Below are 20,564 nucleotides of genomic sequence, written 5' to 3'. Positions count from 1 at the left end.
AACCATTCACAGGAGCTGGAGAGACAGCTCAGTGGTTAAGGACACTGGCTGCTCTTCCAGAGGATCCAAGTCCAGTTCCGAGAAACCCCCACGAAGGCTCACAATCATCTGCAATTCCAGTTCCAGAAGATTTAATGTCCTCTTTTGCTCTCTTCTGGTGCACACAAAAATGCAGGCAAAATATAAATAAATCTCTTTAAAACAAAAACATTCCAACAGAGCCAATTTAGAGTCCTCTATAGCCAGTAAAAAATTGTATTTGCCTACCTGGGGGTCAGAAGCCGACAAAAGAAGGCGCTTCCCAGGAGGGTCTCGTTCTGCAAGTTGATTTCAGCTCAGAGCTGTCTGCAGAGCAACTGCACCTGAACTGGAGAAAATAGTGAACAGGCAACATTCCTCAAACCAGCCTGAAGGGAGAAAAAAAAAAGTTTTTAGCACATAGTGGCTTTTCTTACTGAATCACTTAAAATATTAATGCCCGATATTTTGTGTATTTAGAATGTAAAAACGTGAAAGTAACATGCACAATAAATAGCAAAACATGCTACAGTGTAGCAAAATCAAAAGCCAGTTTCTAGATCCTCAGCAGGAAATGCAGGGAAGAGAACAAGCGTCATCCCCGTCATTGGTGAGGCTCTGCTGCCCTCGTGTGGCAGAATTGCTTCTCTGCCAGAACCTGTGCTTTTTCTCCTGGAGAGCATCCTTTCTCCCTACAATCCCCAGACTGACCTCAAACTCAAGGCGATCTTTCTGCCTCCGCTTCTTAAGCGCTGGAATTATAGGCACAAGCTGCAAGCCATCACACATGTCTTAGAGAGTATCTTTAGATGTTCAGACTGATCGGGTAGGTAGATGGATGAATGGAGACATGGTTAGAAGGGTAGGCTCAGTGGGTAAAACACTCTCCAACCATGAGGGCCTGAGTTTGAAACCCCAGGACTCACCTAAAAATCCCGGTGTGGCTGCATATGTCTGTACTCCCAGAACTAGGAGGCAGAGACAGGTGGATTGGAGAGTTCACTGGCTCGCCAGCCTACCCCAAACAAGGAGCTTCCAGTTGAGTGGGAGACTCTGTCTCAGCATCAACACAGCGGAGAGTCGTGGAGGGGAGCATCACACTATTCTGCTTAGTTTTTGTCAACTTGACATAAATTAGGATCGCCTGGAAAGTGGGAGTCTCAGGTGAAGAATCAATTCCATCAGATTACCTGTGGGCATCTCTTCGGGACATTTTCTTGGTTATTGATGATGGGAGGAGGCAGCCTGCTATAGGTGGTGCCATCTATCCCTTGGCATGTGGTTCTGGGATGTACGTTAAGAAAGCAGTCTGAGTCACGAGGAGCAAGCCAATAAGCAGCATTTCTCCATGGCTTCTGTTTAAGTTCCTGCCTCCAGGTGTAATCCTTGCTGTGAGTTCCTACTGTGACTTTCTTCAGTGATGGGTTAACCTGTAAGCCAAATAAACCCTTTCCTCCCCAACTCGCTTTGGGTCAGTGTTTTGTTTGTTTGTTTGTTTTGTCCAGACAGGGTTTCTCTGTGTATTACTGACCATCCTGGAACTCACTCTGTAGACCAGGCTGGTCTCAAACTCATGGAGATTTGCCCACCTCTGCCTCCCATGCTGGGGTTAAAGGCATGTTTTTTTTTGTTTGTTTGTTTTTGTTTTTTTTTTTTAGATTTATTTATTTATTATGTATACAGTGTTCTGTCTGCATGTATCCCTGAAGGCCAGAAGAGGGCACCAGATCTCATTACAGATGGTTGTGAGCCACCATGTGGTTGCTGGGAATTGAACCTCAGGATCTTTGGAAGAGCAGCCAGTGCTCTTAAACACTGAGCCATCTCTCCAGCCCCATAAAGGCATGTTTTATAACAGCAACAGAAAGCAAGCTGGGATACCTGCTCTGGCTTCTGTATGGTGTACCCACACACTCACATATCTGTCATGAAGCAGGGTAAGAGGACAAGAGAGGGCACATTCATTCATGCACGCACTCATTTAAAAAAGATTTATTTTATTTATTTTTTATTTATTTATTTTTTTTTGGTTTTTTCAAGACAGGGTTTCTCTGTGTAGCTTTGCGCCTTTCCTGGAGCTCACTTGGTAGCCCAGGCTGGACTCGAACTCACAGAGATCCACCTGGCTCTGCCTCCCGAGTGCTGGGATTAAAGGCGTGTGCCACCAACGCCTGGCTTATTTTTATTTTTACGTATGTGTCCGTGTGTCGATATGTATATGTGTTCTGTAGGTGTTTGCAGAGCCCAGCACTCCCCTCTCACCACCCCCACCCCACCCCACCCCCACTCCCACCCCCCAGCTGGAGTTACAGCTTGTTGTGAACCACTTATATAGGTGCTGGGAACCAAACTCGGATCTTCAGCAAGAACAGTAAGTGCTCTTAACTGCTGAGCCACGAATGTATTCATTGTGTAAGTACTGAGATTGAATTGTTTTTCTAAGCACTGGACCATGTGAGATTTGGAAGTGACATTTGAGGTCTGGGGTGTGAAAAAATGCATGGTATTGACTAGGCAAGGGCTACAGTGGGAACTCCATGGCCCACTCGTACCAGGAGGGTATGAGGTGGTCACTGAGTAGTGTGTGATGATGGGGAAGGATCTTCTGGGTGTGTTTCCTCCTCTAGAGAGACACATGCTTCTGGCTAACCAGGTTTATCCCAATCTATTGGGCTAAGAGAGGGAATAAAATGCAGCCATGAGAATGTGAGATGTACTGTGTTCATCTAAAGAAGGAGTGTAAGGAAAATCTTAGGCTGAGACAGAAGTAGAGAGTAGGCAGAACCCCTCTAGACTGCCCCCCAAAACCAAATAGAATGGTTTAGCACACCCCATGGCTGTGTTTTATATTTTTGTGTCTGCGTGTGCACATAAGTGTGTGTGTTGCAGTCCCATGTGTGCTCATTCACATGGAGGCCAAAGGTCCCCATCATCTGTCTCCCTCAATCACCTCCCACCTTCCTTTTGGAGACAGGGTCTCTCATTGAGCCTGGAGCTGACTGATTGGTCTAGCCTGGCTGGCTAGTAAGCTCCAGCGATCTCCTGTCTCCACCTCCCCACCCTGGGGTCATGGGCACCAAGTCACCACACTTGGCTGTTCACATGTATGTTGGGGATCGGAACGAAGGTCTCATGTTCACATAGTAAGCCCTTTACCGGATGAGCCACTCCCCCAGCCCTGGTTGAACACTATTCTAACCAACAAAGATGGTTTACCTGGTTTAGTTTGTTCAGACTGTTGTACCAAATAACACCACGGACCAGGTGGTTTAAACAACAATTTATTTGAAATACTAGGAGGTGGGGAAGTTGATTTGATGTCTGGTAGAAGCCTGCTTTTTCGCAGATGACTATCTTTCCCATGTTTTCACACAGACTCCACCCCACGGTCTAGTCTTCTCTCAAAAGCTCCCCTCCTTTCTCATCATGATGAGGGTTAGGATTTCAGCATGGGAGGGGGGAGGAGTGGGGCCCTTTAGTCCATGTTCTCTTTGGATTTGACTGTCTCTGTATTGCAAGCTAGGGTTATCTTGGGACCTAAATTCTCCCCCTACATTTGTTATAGAATTTATATCGCAGTGTGTATATTATGTCACTGCGTTTGTTACATGTTCCAAGTTGCTTTCCAAACAGTCCCAACTGTTTGGTTCCAGCATGCTGCTATATTTGGGTTGAGCACTGCTGGAGTGCCTCGAAGACTCACGAACCAGGCTTGAAACAGTACCGTGCAGACTGTCACGACTCTGTCACCTCTTACTCATCCCTTGACTCACCCTGGGCTGGCTTCTCCCCAAACCACTTCACTGAAACTGTGCCTGTCAAGGGCCTTGGAGCTAAAGCTAGCCCTAAATCAGTCTGTCACTGCCTCTGCCTCTCTCTCTCCCTCCCTCCCTCCCTCCCTCTCTCTGTCTGTCTGTCTCCCTCTCTCTCTGTTGTGGAATATTAGTTGAAGATGTGTTACAGTTGTTTAGGCTGTGGAACATTTGTTTAATGATGTGTTGCATTCTTTTATGTTGCATTTGTTTAACTCTGTAAAGCTGTGTTACTTTGCCTGTCTAAAACACCTGATGATCTAATAAAGAGCTGAACAGCCAATAGCGAGGCAGGAGAGAGAAACAGGCAGGGCTGGCAGGTAGAAAGAATAAATAGGAAGAGAAATCTGGGAAGAGAGAGGGGGAAAGCGAAAAGGAGGAGAGGAGGATTCCAGGGGCCAACCACCCAGCTACACAGCCAGCCATGGAGTGAGAAGTAAAAAAAGATATACAGAGATAGAGAAAGCTAAAAGCCCAGAGGCAAAAGGCAGACAGGATAATTTAAGAAAAGCTGGCTAGAAACAAGCCAAGCTAAGGCTAGGCATTCATAAGTAGGAATAAGAGTGTGTATTTATTTGTGTATTTATTTGGAAGCTGGGTGGTGGGCTCCCAAAGGGCAGAGAATAAAAATAAATAAACACATACCAACTACACCTCTCATTTGTCTTTTCAGAAGCATCTACTAGGCTGAGACTCCTCCGTGAAGGCCTCTGCTCTGGGTTTTCTCACCACCACAGCTCCTGTGCCGATATTTTGTTTGTGATCGAACAAATAAAGTTTGCCTGAAGATCAGAGCTAAGCCACTAGTTAGCCATAGAGGCCGGGCAATGGTGGCACACACCTTTAATCCCAGCACTAGGGAGGTGGAGACAGGAAGTGATATGGCTGGGCAGCGAGAGGAATATAAAGTGGGAGGAGACAGGAACTCGGCCCCTTTTGGCTGAGGATTTCGTAGAGGTAAGAACTGGTGGCTGGCTGCTCTGCTTTACTGATCTTTCAGCATTTACCCCGATATCTGGCTTCAGGTTTTTGTTAAAACCAGTTAGGATTTGTGCTGCAGCTCCTTTCTGGACTCCTTTGCACTCACCATTGTGCTCTCTCTGGCCTGCCTATTTCCACTCTAGGACCAGTGGTCTGCTCCATCTGCAGACTCTTCTTGATCGATCTCAGACAGGCCTGCTTCCAGATACTCAAGCCTTCCATCAGGTAACCTCCACTTCAGCCTTCTCCCTGGCCCACATCCAACTCCCCTCTGGATAGACCAACTCTGGTTGCAGGTCCCAAGGCCACTTTGCCACAATAGTATTGGACACAAAATTCTTTATTCTCCTCCATAGGTATCTACATTCCCCATTTCAGTAAATGAACATCAAATACCCATACGATCTACCAGAAATCTGGGCACCATCTCATACTCTCTCTTTCTCCACATTTAAACAACCCATAATCTTTGTTTTGAGATGGGGTCTCATGTAGCCTAGGTTGGCCTTCAACTCTTGATCCTCTCTCAGCATGATCTTACTAATTTTGACTCTAAATCTCTCAGATACGTCCATAAGTTTTGTATCTTCTGCGACCAGAAGTTCAGATCCCCAACAGTATCCCAAAATCCCCTAACGAGAGTCTTGCCTCTACTCTGGCTTTCTTCGACATCTTCTGGTCTCTGCAAGGACACTAAGCTTTCTCCAGTGTGCATCTATCATGGCTTTCCCAGCTCAGAACCTTGCAACATCATCTCCCCACTGTCTCAGACTAAAATCTAAGTTCCCTGTTTCTGAGCCGGAGATGTGACCACATGTGAATTCTAAAGAATAATCATACAGAAAAAAAGGACAGTTCTACAGATTTTAACTCACACGTAGAATTGAGTAGCCACATGACTATTACTCCAAGAAGTACTCTTATTGAGACTGGCGAGTAGATCAGTCAGCAGAGTACCTGCCTAACTTGAACAAAGCCCTGTGTTCAATCCCCAGCCTATCAGAAACCATACATGGTGGCACCTGTTAATCTAAGGGCTTGGGAGGTGGAGGCAGAAGTATCATTAGTTCAAGGTCTTTTTTTTTTTTTTTTGGTTTTGGTTTTGGTTTTGGTTTTGGTTTTTCCAGACAGGGTTTCTCTGTGTTGTTTTGGTGCCTGACCTGGATCTCATGCTGTAGCCCAGGCTGGCCTTGAACTCACAGAGATCTGCCTGGCTCTGCCTCCCAAGTGCTGGGATAAAAGGCATGCGCCACCACAGCCCGGTGAGTTCAAGGTCTTCTTTGGGTGCAGTATAGTTCCAGACTGATCTGAGACAGAGAAGACCTTGACTAAGTCTCTTACACTATCTGTAATTACATCCTTCTCCATTGACTCTAACTCTTCATTGTTAAAGAAATGGGATGTAAGCGCCTTTAATCCCAATGCTCCCAGCTCAGGAGGTAGAGAGCTGGAGGATCTCTTTGATGAGTTCCAGGCCGGGTTGTCATGCAGAGGCCCTGTCTCAAAAAACCAGGAAAAGAGAGAGAGAGAGAGAGAGAGAGAGAGAGAGAGAGAGAGAGAGAGAGAGAGAGAAGAAGAAGAAGAAGAAGAAGAAGAAGAAGAAGAAGAGGAAGAAGAAGAAGAAGAAGAAGAAGAAGAAGAAGAAGAAGAAGAAGAAGAAGAAGAAGAAGAAGAAGAAGAGAGAAGAGAGAAGAGAGAAGAGAGAAGATATAATTACAAAGACAATCAAAACCCCTTAAGGTGTCTGCAATGTCCCTGCCTCATCCTCCCATCCATCCCCACCACCCCATCGCGGCAACCAGGTACACTACTAGTCTGAACCACCTAGCTCTTGGTGAGCTCTAAGCCTTCCTGCAATTAATTGACCCCTCACTCCCATCTCCTTTGGGGCAGACTGGGGGTTCTACAGTGATTCCCATCACCGTTGACTCTGTGTAGTCTCCAGGTCACCTCTTCCATTAGACACCCACTTTTGTGCAACAGCTGTGTTTTCAACCGGGGAGTGACACAGCAAGCCACTTGCCGAGCTTCTTCCAGCCTCTCCCCTGAGGCCTGCAGCAGCAGATCGCCATTGAGCCACTCCTCGTCTCGTCTCTGTTGAGCCCCAGCACGCACGCGCGCAGCGCAACTCGCACGCGGCTGCCCCGCCCCCACCCATTCACTAGGGCAACCGTTGCGGGGCGCCCGGGCCCTGATGTGGGACGGTAGGCCGCTGACATCCCCCCTGCCCCCGCTTTGGGCCCTGAGGTACCCCGGCCTGGTAGCCCCAGGCCGTTCCCGTCGGATGGCGGAGTGCTGTGAACGACGCCCATGAAGCCGGTGGTCCTCGTTCTGCTGTGGCTATGGCCTCCGTCCCTGCTGGCGTATCCGAGTGAGTGGTGGGCCGGGGAGAGATCCAGGTGTTCCCTCTCCCTGCACCTTCCCGCCCAGCATCCCAGACGCTGGCCCGGGTGATAGGTGTGGCGCTCCAGTCCCCATCCTGCTCCGCCCGTGGTTCCCAGGATGCTCAGCTCATAGGCTGGGCGCGGTGTGATCGGATCCATCCTTAGGCTGGGGACTTCCCTTAGGGGGCACTGTTCACTGTCCAGGACACAAAACCGATGACGGATTGCAGCCTGGGCTCTAACACCTCAAGTTTGTTGGAATGCAACCACAATCTTTTTTTGTGTTGGCCGCGGCTGCTTTCCTGCGTTAGGACAGCAGCTCAGGGCTTGCTGCACGGCTCTGGCTTGCAAGGTCTGAAATGTTCACTATCTGGCCCTTGACACTAAAAAGACTGGCTGGCCCCTGAAGTAAAATTTGAAGGGAATGTGTGTTGAGGAGAGGGGTGTGTCTCCTGGGTTTCTGGAAGGAAAGCGTTCAGCCAAAAGACGCCACCAGTAAGTAGAAGTATATTAAGCAAAGCACTCCAGAGCGGGAGATTGGAGTGAGCATCTCCAAAAGGGCCTAGCAGCACACTGGGTTCTGTATTGTGGATTTAAAATACGTTTTTTAATGAATATTTATGAGGTAGATGGCGTATTCCTAGGGTAAGGTTTCCTCTCCCAATCATGGTAAATGGGATCTCTCTTTTAGAATATTTCTTCCCGTGTTCCTCTAGAAAAGCCCATGAAGAAGAGGCAGTTGAAGACCCTTCCTTAACTGCACACATTTGGGGGAAATGCCCTGGCTCTTTAGTCTTTGATACAGTGGGCACAAGCTTGCTGCAGCTTGGAGGCAGCTTAGCCACCGAGGGGCATCCACAGAGGGGCCTTCTGACTGTTAAGGGACACAGCTGCCCAGATACAGCTGTCATTGTCTTGGTTACCGCACATCTAACTGTTCCGTGTGTTTGTGCACGTATGTGTGGAGGTCAGAAGATAACCCTAGGTTTTGTTCCTCAGGTGCTTGCCACCTTTTTTTTTTTTTTTGAGATAGGGTCTCTCACTGACTGAAACTTGTCAAATAGGCCTGGCTGGCTAGAGATCTAACTGGCTTAATTTTCCCAGTGCTGGAATTACCAGCATGTACCACTGGGGTGGGTTTTTTTCCATATGGGTTCTGGGGATGGAACCCAGATCTTCACAAACACTTAACCTACTGAGCCATCTCCTCAGCCCCCTGGAACTCCTGTTTGAGACTAGGGGAGGTCCATCTCATGACTTATCATAGTAGCTTGTCTCAAAAATTACAGTTGGGCCAGTGAGAAGCCTCAATGAGTGAACACGAGCCTGATGACCGGAGTTCAGTCCCCAGACCCCACAGTGGAAGAAAGAAGCAATTGCAACTCTGGAAAGTTGTCCTTTAACCTCCACAAGGGCATTAGAGCATGGGCCTGCATTCAAGTACACACACACACACACACACACACACACACACACACACACACACACACACACACACACACAATGTGAGTCTTCTCTATCCCTGTTCTTAAGAAGGCCTTTGTCTTCAAGAACTACCCATGGTGAGGGAGGATTAAGTTAGCAGCCAATGATGCTCACCTCTATCAACAAATCCACGAAAAGAAAAGCAGGTTTAGCTTAAGGAACTTCTAAAGCTTCAAATCACTTGGTTACAATGTTGCAAGTTCACTTCAGGCTGTTTCAGTGTCCAAAGCTGTGACACTTGGGAGGATCTGCAGGTGGAGTGTTCTGACATTGTTTATTAATGGGGAGCATGACATATAAGTGGGGAATGTCCTGAGAGTGGCCTGTCTCTATTAACACACCATGAGAGAAACATTCTGTCTATCTCTTCTTTTTACTATTACATTTGTATTTGTGTGTGTGCGTGTTTATCTTATCAGTAGAAACATGTCCTACTTTTTTTTTTTTTTTAATGAGCATTGACTGGTGTTTTGCCTGCATGTATGTCTGTGTGAGGATCCCCTGGAACTGGAGTTACAGACAGTTGTGAGCTGCCATATGAGTATTGGAAATTGAACCCAGGTCCTCTGGAAGAGCAGCCAGTGCTCTTAATGCCTGAACCATCTCTCCAGCCCCTCTAGTTTGCTTTCTATTGCTGTGATAAACACTATGGCCAAATGCAATTTAAGGAGGAAAGGGTTTATTTCATCTTACAGCTCACAGTCCATCATGAAGGGAAGTCGGGGAAGGAACTCAAGGCAGGAACTGAAGAAGAGGTCATAGAGCAGAGATGCTTACTGGCTTGTTCAGCCTGCTTTCTTTCTTTCTTTCCTTTTTTTTTTTTTTTTTTTTTTTTGGCTTTTTTGAGAGAGGATTTCTCTGTGTAGCTTTGGAGCCTGTCCTGGATCTCACTCTGTAGACCAGGCTGGCCTCGAACTCACAGAGATCCACCTGCCTCTGCCTCCCGAGTGCTGGGATTAAAGGCATGCACCACCACCACCTGGCCCAGCTTGCTTTCTTATAGCACCCAGGACTCCCAGCCCAAAGATGGTACCACCCACAGTAGCTGGCCCCTTTCACATCAGTCATTAGTCAAGGAAGTGTCCCACTGGCAAATCTAAGCGGGCATTTCTGCAATTACAGCTCCTCTTCCCAGATGACTCTAGCTGTGTCAAGACAAAAATCAACCAGGACCAAACCTTTCCGCCTTTCCTGTCCCTGTACATATTCACAGCACACTTGCCTTAGGTATTTCCTTTTCGTGTACCAGCAGCCATGTCGGAGAACATGGTGACCCTGCTTCATCTGTCGGGCAGTTTGGAAAACAAAGAGACAGTTGCTTGCATGTACCTGCTCTGTTTCTTTCTCTTAATCTCTCTCTCTCTCTCTCTCTCTCTCTCTCTCTCTCTCTCTCTCTCTCTCTCTCTCTCTCTCTCTCTCTGTCTCTCTCTCTCTGTCTCTCTCTGTCTCTCTGTCTCTCTCTGTCTCTCTCTGTCTCTCTCTGTCTCTCTGTCTCTCTCTCTCTCTCTCTTTTCTCTCGTGTTCCGGGATTCCTTCTTTTATCATTTCCATTCTGTTTTATTTTTATGTTTAGTATGTGTGTTATTGGCCTGCATACCACAGCCGTGTGGGAGGCCAGAGACAACTTTCTGGAGTCTGTTCTCTCCTTCTACCCTTCCCTGGATGCTGTGGGCTGCGAACTCAGCCACCTTTACCAGCTGAGCCATCTTACCAGTCCTGGGAAACTACGTTTAGTCATTTCCCTTTAGGGTAGGTTTTCTGATCACTTCTCCTGTTTTCTCCTTGGTTGTCCTTTCATCCCCAAGAGATCTTTTCCTGGGAGGTGGAATTCTGGGTTAATTGTTCCCCTCCCCCACTTTTGCTGGCACTCATAATATTTCCTTCCAACCTCATGACTTCAGATTAGAATTAAACTTGTCATTCAATTTCCCCCAAATGTAAATTGTTTTTCCTCTTGCTCTATGTATGTGTGTGTTCTGTATACTTGTCAGTGTGTGTGTGTGTGTGTGTGTGTGTGTGTGTGTGTGTGTGCACCTGTGTGTGAAGTGGAGGTGGAGTCAAGTGTCTTTCCTTGATCACTCTTTATATTTATTAACATTAAAATTTTAACTTATTTATTTTGTTGTGTACATTTGAGTCTTCTGCTTGCATGTATGTGTGTATACCATGTGAATGCCTGGTACCTATGGAGGTCAGAAGATGGTGTTAGATCTTCTAACATGGTGTTGTGCATGGGTGTGAACCACCATGTGGATTCTGGGAACCTAATCTGCTCTAATCATGCTACAAGAGCAGCATGGAGTCTGGTCACTTTTTCTACTTTGTCCTTATTGTCCAGATCGTGCCATCAGCCTGACTCACTGCTCACCAACGCTTCCTCGTCCTCCCCGTTTGCCTGTTGAGTCTCGCCTTTGAGATGTTTTCATTTCTGTTATCTTGTTTTTCATATTTGTAAATTCTAAGACTTCATTGTGGTTCCTTTTTATAGCTTCTGTTTCTTTCTGAGACTCTACTATTTTTCATTTGTTTCAAGCTTGTTTATTGCTGCTTTTGTTGTTGCTGTTGTTGAGATAAGGTCTCATTTAGTCCATTTTGGTCTCATATGCAATATGGAGCCAAGAATGACCTTGACTTCTGATCCTCTTGCCTCTGCCTTCAAGTGCTGAGAGTGCAGGCATTCACTAGAACACTCTGGTTCTTTGTGTTTGGTTGGTTGGTTGGTTTTTGAGACAGGTTTTCTGTATGTAACCTTGGCTGTCCTGGAATTCATTCTGTAGACCAGGCTGTTCTCAAAGTCATAGAGATGCGCCTGCCTCTGCCTCCCCAGTGCTGGAATTAAAGAAGGGCATCACCACCACCCGGCAACAATGCCTTGTTTTTATGCAGTGCTGGTGATGAAGCCCAGGGCTTCATGCATACTAGACAAACATATCAACGGACCTACCTCCATAGCCCCACTACTCCCATTTAAAGGATTATTTTTTAATTTTATGTATAAGAGTGTTTGCCTGCAATTATGTACACCCTAAGGATGCCAGAAGAGGCCATCAGATCCCCTGAATCTGGAGTGAGGTTGTGAGTTGCCATGTGGGTGCTGTGAACAGAACCTGGGTCTTTCAGAGAGCAGCAAGTGCTTTTAACCGCTAAGTTACTGCCAGGCACCTCACCCTTAAAACAAAATCTACATATTTGTGTTTCTGGGTTTCCAGATTCTTCTTCTCCCTTTGTGGGTCATGTGTAACCCAGAGACCACCATTTTTCTCTCCTGAAGTTCTTAGTTGGTCAGCTTTCTTCTCCCTACATTTTCATTTCTTCTCAGGTATGTTTTAGATACAAATGGACAGGGTTTTACTCTATGCCTAATAGAAACAAGTGGGAAATAGTACCCATGATCTCCATAGGAGCAGAAACCCAGATATCTTGTTTTATTAGAGGCTTTGGAAGAGACAAGGTTCTTTGCTAGTAAACAAGAACAGCTGGAGAGCATCTTGTGCCTTCAGAGGACTGGAATTGGTTTCCCAGCACTCATGACCAGCCGTTGACAACCTCCTGGAACTCCAGCTCTAGGGGATCTGGTGCCCTCTTCTGGCCTCTGCCAGCGCTGCACATGGTCACATACCCACACAGAGACGCAGAACAAAACTATTTGGAAAACAGATCACCCTAGTAGGGCACCAAGAAAATTATTTCAACATCTGAGTATCTGAGTATCAGCACCAAAAGAACTATGGGGTAGTCTGTTTCAATACCTGAGGAGGGCACCAAGGGAATTATGGGATGGTCTGTCTCAACTTTTCACTGTATCCAGATATATCAGCACCCCATTTACAATGCTCTGGAGGGTATTATTTCCCAGGCTGCAGAAAGGTCTTAGGAAAGGAGAGAGATTTCTAAATGATCCTGGCAGAACCAGATATCCATCTAAATTACATAGATAGATTATTTGAGTATTGACTTAGAAAACTACAAGAAACTTAGAATATAAATGAACTCACAGTTTTCAGGTATCTCTCTCTCTCTCTCTCTCTCTCTCTCTCTCTCTCTCTCTCTGATTTTTTGAGACAGGCTGGCCTCGAACTCACTGAGATTGGCCTGCCTCTGCCTCCCAAGTACTGGGATTAAAGTCGTGTGCTACCACGGCCAGCTTGGTTTTCAGGATTTTCTTAAAGTGGCTTTTTAGTTTAATAGGTACTCAGCAAGTGTTGTTTTACAGCGACATCTTTTTTGTTCAGAAGCCATTTGGTGCCTTGCTTGTAGGCTTTTCTTTCTTTTCTTTTCATGGTATGTCCCTCCCTGTTCTCCCACTCTGCTCCTGATCCAGCCGGTACCTCCCGCTCCCCTAAGCTATCTTTCTCCCGACCCTTGCCCTCCATTACCCGCCCCCCCCCCCCCCATTGCTCCCAGTTTGCTCATGTTGGTTTCATCCATTTCTCTGTTGTTGGGCGATCCCTGTGTCTTTCTTAGGGTCCTCTTTACTAGATGGCCTCCCTGGAGTTGTGAGTTGCAGTCTGGTTATCCTTTGCTTTACATCTAGTATCCACTTATGAGTGAGTACATACCATGTTTGTCTTTCTGAGTCTGGGTTATCTCACTCAAGATTATTTTTTCTAGGGGGCTGGAGAGATGGCTCAGAGGTTAAGAGCACCGACTGCTCTTCCAGAGGTCCTGAGTTCAATTCCCAACACCCACATGGTGGTTCACAACCATCTGTAATGAGATCTAGTGCCCTCTTCTGTATACATAATAAATAAATCTTTAAAAAAAAAGATTATTTTTTCTAGTTCCACCCATTTGCCTGCAAACCTCATGATGCCATTGTTTTTCTCTGCTGAGTAGTATTCCATTCTGTATATGTACCACATTTTATTTATCCATTCTTCAGTTGAAGGGCATCTAGGTTATTTCCAGGTTCTGGCTATTACAAATAATGCTGCTATGAACATAGTTGAGCATGTGTCCTTGTGGTATGTTTGAGCATTCCTTGGGTATATGCCCGAGTGGAATAGCTGGGTCTTGAGGGAGATTGATTCCCAATTTTCTAAGAAAGCGCCATATTGATTTCCAAAGTGGTTGTACAAGTTTGCATTCCCACCAACAATGTAGGAGTGTTCCCCTTGCTCTATATCCTCCCCAGAATATGCTGTTTTCAGTATTTTTGATCTTAGCCATTCTGATGGGTGTAAGATGGTATCTCAGAGTCGTTTTGATTTGCATTTCCCTGATGATTAAGGATGTTGAGAAATTCCTTAAATGTCTTTCAGCTATTTGAGCTTCTTCTGTTGAGAATTTTCTGTTTAACTCTATAGCTCATTTTTTAATTGGACTGTTGGTTATTTTGATGTCTAATTTCTTGAGTTCTTTATATATATTCTGGATATCAGACCTCTGTCAGACGTGGAGTTGAAGATCTTTTCCCATTCTGTAGGCTGTTGTTTTTGTCTTGTTGACCATGTCCTTTGCCTTACAGAAGCTTCTCAGTTTCAGGAGGTCCCATTTATTAATTGTTTCTTTCAGTGTCTGTGCTACTGGTGTTACATTTAGGAAGTGATCTCTGGTGCCAATGCATTCAAGACTACTTCCTACTTTCTCTTCTATCAGGTTCAGAGTAATTGGATTTATGTTGAGGTCTTTGATCCACTTGGACTTAAGTTTTGTGCACAGTGCAGTCTTCTACATGTTGACATCCAGTTAAAGCATGACATTTTAAATATATAAGAGACACAGTCACAAGTGTTCTGACTGCTCCACGAATCTATAACTCACATCCTAGAGTGACTTGCATTCAAATCAGTAAACAGAATATGAGGCTGGGATGCAGTACAGTGGCAGAGCACTCACCTAGGATATATGAGGCTCCAGGTTCAATTCCTAGCACAGGATATGCACAGCCCAGACCATTTCATAAGCATGAAACTTTGATGTATGTGAATATTTTAAATCTAGTACAGAAGGCTGAGTGACTAGAATTTCTAAGTGTGTATTACTTATGAGATTGGGTTTGTCTAGAAAGACCTATGCTCCAATTTTGCTCAGCATAAACTCTAAGGTAATGAACTTGCTTTTACCTTTGTGTGGTATGAACATCTTCCACAAGTGACTGACTGTCAGTTTCCAGTCAGACTTTGTGGAAACAAAACATTATATGTAGATTCTCTTCAGTGTCTATAGATAGCTCTTATGTACAAAAGAACCATTTTGACAGTAGAGCAAAATTTTGTAGTATTTGTTTATTTGTTGCACATGTATCTTTAAATATTTTGATATAGTTAAATAAGAGTTTGTATATTTCATGGTGTTTTACTTACTATGATCATGTGTTTTGAAATCCGGCTGTGTTTCCACAAGATCATGCCATCCCATGCCCTCACCACTTTGCCAACAGCTTTGTGGCATGTCTTTCTGACAGCATTGTGCCAGCCTTGAAGCAGGGCAGGCTGTGTTCACATCCCATCCTTGCTGCTCATGAGTACTCATTCTTTCTGAGAGGCTTTTCTTTCATTTTTTAAATGGTTTTTTTTTTTTAGGTAGAGTTTCTCTATGTAGTCCTGACTGTCCTGGAACTCGATTTGTAGACCAGGCTGGCCTTGAACTCAAAGATCTGCCTGCCTCTGCCTCCCAAGTGCTGGGATTAAAGGCGTGCATCACCATTGCCCGGTTTCTTTTTCCTCTTTACCATAATGCCGCACACAGGTGCCTGCTCACACTAACAGTTCAGTGAATGGAAGTGATTACCATTTTTTTAATGACTGTCTTCCAGGGCACCCTGCAGAATTTCAGCTATTTCCATTCCTACAGTTGTTAGGATCACTTGGCTATCGTCTCTGTCATATGATCAATTCTCTTGTTCTATTTTAAAAATTGCACAAAACTCAAACTCAGCTGACATCTTCAGAGCTAAGATTCCAGCAGAACTCCAGGCTCCCAGGCTGCTTAGCAGAGACCCTGGAGCAGTATCCTGACATCTTACACTGCAGGGGATTAGTGTGTGTGTGTGTGTGTGTGTGTGTGTGTGTGTGTGTGTGTGTGTGTACATGTAGTTGGATTTTTATATGGGCTGCCAGCTCACAAATAATGACGTGGAAACTTATGATTAATTATGAAAGCTCAGCCTTAGCTTAGGCTTGGTTTTTTGAGACTGGGTTCTCTGTGTAGCTTTGCACCTTTCCCGGAACTCTCTTTGTAGACCAGGCTGGCCTCAAACTCAAAGAGATCCACCTGCCTCTGCCTTCTGAGTGCTGGGATTAAAGGCATGCACCACTACTGCCCGGCTACGTGTACCTGTTTTTATTCATCTACGTTTTACCATGAGCTTTCTTTCATTCCGTGTGTCCGACTCCCTCCAGGTCTCCTTGGCGTCTTCAGTGTCCTTAGATTCTCCTCCTCTTCCTCTCTCTTCCTGGAAATCCCGCCTATACTTCCTGCCTAGCTATTGGCTGTTCAGCTTTTTATTATACAAATCACAGCAAATACACCTTCTCGCAGTGTACACATATCCCACAACACGCATGTTCACATGTGTGCCTGTGAATGGGTTTGTAGTGTATCAGTGGGCATGCATATGGAGACCAGAGGACATTAGATGTCTTCTTTCACTTTTCTTCACCTGCTTTTCTCTGAGACAGGGTCTCTCCCTCAACCCAGAGCTCACTGGTTTGCAAGCTTAGCTGGTGGTAAGCTGCAGGGATCCTCCTGTCTCCACCTCCCCAGTGCCGAGAAAACCACTGCAAGCACTTTCTTTACCTGCTCATCTATTCCCACAGCATTGGAAGGCTTCTCAAGCTTAGCCATGGTCTGGGGCGTGCTGTTAGCTTAGATAAGATATCCAAGTGGCAAAAATAGCAGCTATGTTGTATTGGGGGTAGACCACAGGAAATAGTCAAGGTGTAATAAGTGACTCAGCTTCTATCGGATGAGCCCATTCTTTGTAAGAATTAGAAATTTATTCCATTTTTAGAACTTCCTATAGAATGGAGAAAAACAGCATTTCATGGTGGCCAGGGTTGTCTGAAAGGACGTTGGAAGCGATCCTTTTGCTATCTTGCCTGCAAACATTTTCACAGGGCTCAAATTGCTTTGCAAGAATGGCCCTGATTAGTGGCACCTGGAAGGCTAGTCCGAAATGCATAGATGTGTTAGAAGGGCAAAAACAAGAGGTAGGAAATGCGGGGAGGGGATGGATTCAAGAATAGAATGATCCAGAGACCCAAGGGCGCATTTATAAGGAAGAAAAGCAAGGTAGGAGGTAGGGTGCCTCTGTTGCTAGGCAACCCACAAACAAGCTTTTTGGTGTTTCCAGAGTAACCGCAGAGGAGGATAGAGAGTACTTGAGATGTTTTTAGAAATCACATCCAGTGAGCACCTCCTTCTCCTGTCCTTTGGCATCCTAACTTACTTAATAGCTACCTGGGTATCCCACTTGCTAGTCTGGAGAGACAAGCTAATTTACTGAAGATCAAGTGCATCCTAGACTGACTCAGAGGCAGCGCCCTCTGCAAAGCCATCACGCCTCTGCTGACTGCACATTTGAGCTTGGGCATGGTTAGCTGTTCCCTGAACAGAAAATTTCTCAAAAATTTTAGAAACAACATTTTATGGAAAAATGAAACATACCCACAAAGAGAAATAGTGTTACAAAAGCTCCATCTATAACAGACCCTTTGATTTATCTTGCATCATTGATATATCTCCTCATATTCCTTCTCTCCTGACCTCCCTGCCCCTCCTCCTAAATTCTTGTCCTTAGTTTATTTAGAAGCAAATTTATAGACATTGCATAATTCTACCAGTAAATAGGTTAGTATGGATCACCGAAGTGTCAGGATGTAAAGGAATGTACCAGCAGTGCAGTCATCTAAAAGGCTGCTCAGGGGCCAGAAGGATGGCACACTCACACATAATAAAAAAAAAAAAAAGCTAAGAAAACTCCTGGTTTGCTTTTTTTCAATAGATTAAGGGTGACAGAGAGGAAGCACTATTTGAATACCAAATGCATCACTTGAACAGAAAAAAATGGAAAGAATCAGAAAAAATTGAGCAGCAATCAGATATTTGAATTATTAGCTTTTGTGTGTATGTGGAGAGAGGGTGGTATTCTGAGGATCAAACTCTGGTCTCCGGCGAAGAAGTTGCTGAGACAATTCTCTAGCCTCCTACTCCCAGTATCTTATTGCATTTGTTTTATTCAACATAAAAGAACAGACATAGTATTTTTTATCTTAAAAAATAATATTGAGGAAAAATCATGCCGCTGGCAAGTGGAAGAACCGAGACCAGCATGGGAGTGTCAGCTTCGCCAAACTGGTCTGCATTTATTTCACTTAGTCTTTCCCTACATGAAAACCCTAGACTCAGAGCAAGAGTGACTATACACACATTATTTTCATTTTATTAGTGAAAAAATCAATAAAAGAGAAGAAATTACTTAAAACTTTAAAAGACAGGGCTGGGGGGTGCCTCAGTTGGTGAAGTGGTTGTCATGAAGTCCCGGGGACCTGAGTTTGACTCCCAGGCCACTGCAGGGCTGCTTACCAGAGTCCCTTAGCCGGGGACGGAGACAAGAGCATCCCTCAGGCTCCATTCAGTGGGCCCCAGAGTCATTGAGAGACCCTGTAAGGTAGAGAGAATTGAGGAAAACACCCAGTGTCAACCTCTGTCACACACACACACACACACACACACACACACACACACACACACACATACACACACTTCAATGGTTTACTGTATTTAATACAGTAATGGTTTACTGTATTTAACAGTTGATGTTCACCAAAGTCATTGTATCACATATCCATCTCACAGATACATTAGTTGTAAATAATCAAAAGACAACTAATAGCAAAAGAGGGTAAGTAGGAAGTGAGTTTTCAATATTTATTATCTTTGTCTTAATTCAGAAAATTTAATTTTTAATTGTGTCTACCTAACATCTGGCTCCTAAAAATTTAATAATTCCTCTGGTGGTCCAATATGAACCCATCATAGTCCCTTGCAGGGTTTAATAAGTTGCCTATTGAGTCATAAATTATATGAGAAAACAAAATGATGTAGGAAAAGGCACCCACATGCAGCTGGTGTCCTGCTCTTCCCCCTGTGCCTTTTCAGTGAGCGCTGCCTTGATGTTAGGGAGGCTGACTTCCTTGCTTGTTCCTGTACTTAAGTGCTAGCATAGACAGTGAACTGAGGGCAGCAGATTCTGTCGTGAGTCATATGTAATAAACATTACTTACTGTGCGTTTGATTTTTCTCCTCAAGCCATAACTGTGTTGCCTGATGAAGAGCAGAATTTGAATCATTATGTACAAGTTTTACAGAACCTGATAATGAGTGTTCCCACCAGGGAGCAGGGCTCTGGGGAAACGTCCTCAAGTTTTACGGAAGTTCCAGAGCTGAAGTTTTCTCGGTATGAGCTGATACACACCCCTGAGGAAGTTACCCCTGAGAATGACGTTCTGATCAGGCCCTTCAATGAGGAAAAGACAACTTTCCCTACTAGCGGCTTCACACTGGGGATGCAGAGGAAAAGAAAAACCGAAACTACAGCGTTCTGGTCCATCCGGCCAAATAATGTTTCTGTTGTTTTACATGAGGAGGAACCTTATATTGAAAAAGAGCCGGAGCCGGAGCCAGAATTCGAGGAGCCCCATTCCAGGCCATTGTGGCCTCCTGAGCATGAGTCAGAGGAGGATCACGATCTGGAACACGAGCATGAGCCGGACCACGAGCATGAGCCGGACCAAGAGCATGAGCCGGACCACGAGCATGAGCCGGACCAAGAGCCTGAGCCGGACCACGAGCATGAGCCGGACCACGAGCATGAACCGGACCACGAGCATGAGCCGGACCACGAGCATGAGCCGGACCACGAGCATAAGCCAGAGGGCACACGTCATCATCATAGTATGATCATCCGCCCATGGGTGCCAACCACACAGATCACCATAAGAACGAGTACCACCAGCAGCATGGATGTCTCCACGGACTCTGAGGACGTGCCCCAGCTCTCAGGCCAGCCGGAAACGGAAAACTTGGAAGACCTCTCTGGACACCACTCCGAGAGTGCAATACACGAGGATATTTTGAGGAAAATTTCCAATATCAATGTAGAGATTCAGCAGGGGCCTCTCGGTGACGCCAACAACCCCGAGTACAAGGAGTACATCAAGGCCTCCAGGGAGCACCTGAAACGGAGCCTGGCCCTGGCTGCAGCCGCCGAGCACAGGTTGGAAGAGATGTACAGATCTCACGTCTTCCCCGAGGAGCGGACCAGCGATTCAGTCGATGACATGGAAACAGTTATCAACATGCTGTATAATTCCAGGTCCAGGTTGCCGGAGTATTTGAATATTAAGCATGTACCATCAGAGCTGAGAAAAAAGGTCACCGCCGTGACTAGTGTGTTGAAAAAACTATTTTGTGCAGATCAGGTAGAGACGCAACGCCTCATTAGGAAGCTGTTAAGCAATAATATGAAAATCCTAAATATCCTTAATGTCCCATGATCAAACTCATTTAAGCAAAGGGCTTGTTCACCGGAAAATAAGCATATTAGTGATTTTAAAAGTTGCCTAAAATATTTTCTATTATACTTCCATGTGCTAACATCCTTATGTGTCATGTCATAAAATATTTTCATATGTACTAAAAACCTAACAATTTTAAAATAAAAATTTGCTTCATGAGTTTGTAGTTTTTTTTCTCATTAATTCAACAAGTTGTGAAGAGAGAGTCTCCAACATGTTTAAGCTTTGGTTCTCCTGACTACATGAGCTAGACTCACTCACTGTATGAGTTTAGAGACTGCTTGCATTGTGTAGTGCAGCCAGTTTTAACTAACTGCTTGCAGTCTTGAATCCGCTTCCAGACCATCTGGGTTTTCTGTAGG

General features: G+C 45.2%; 1 protein-coding gene across 1 annotated transcript; it reads left to right on the top strand.

Moving 5' to 3' along the window:
* The first annotated feature begins 6,959 nt into the window (after positions 1–6,959).
* Positions 6,960–20,361, top strand: Spesp1 (sperm equatorial segment protein 1). Its single transcript, XM_016003503.3, has 2 exons — positions 6,960–7,182; positions 18,935–20,361. Exons 1-2 carry the CDS (start codon positions 7,122–7,124, stop codon positions 20,179–20,181), a joined length of 1,308 nt encoding a protein of 435 aa, XP_015858989.1. The 5' UTR covers positions 6,960–7,121; the 3' UTR covers positions 20,182–20,361.
* The last annotated feature ends 203 nt before the right edge of the window (positions 20,362–20,564 follow it).

The sequence above is a fragment of the Peromyscus maniculatus genome, chromosome 7 (assembly GCF_049852395.1).
Source record: "Peromyscus maniculatus bairdii isolate BWxNUB_F1_BW_parent chromosome 7, HU_Pman_BW_mat_3.1, whole genome shotgun sequence".
Taxonomy (NCBI): Eukaryota; Metazoa; Chordata; class Mammalia; order Rodentia; family Cricetidae; genus Peromyscus; species Peromyscus maniculatus.
The sequence above is the reverse complement of the archived record's forward strand: the minus strand, read 5'-3'. Positions and strand labels throughout refer to the sequence as shown.

What these genes read in the sequence shown, in the direction of transcription:
- Spesp1 (XM_016003503.3), top strand. Translation starts at nt 7,122, where the DNA reads ATGAAGCCGGTGGTCCTCGTTCTGCTGTGGCTATGGCCTCCGTCCCTG. An exon ending in GTCCCTGCTGGCGTATCCGA is followed by an intron (nt 7,183 to 18,934) that starts GTGAGTGGTGGG and finishes TTTCTCCTCAAG; the next exon opens with CCATAACTGTGTTGCCTGAT.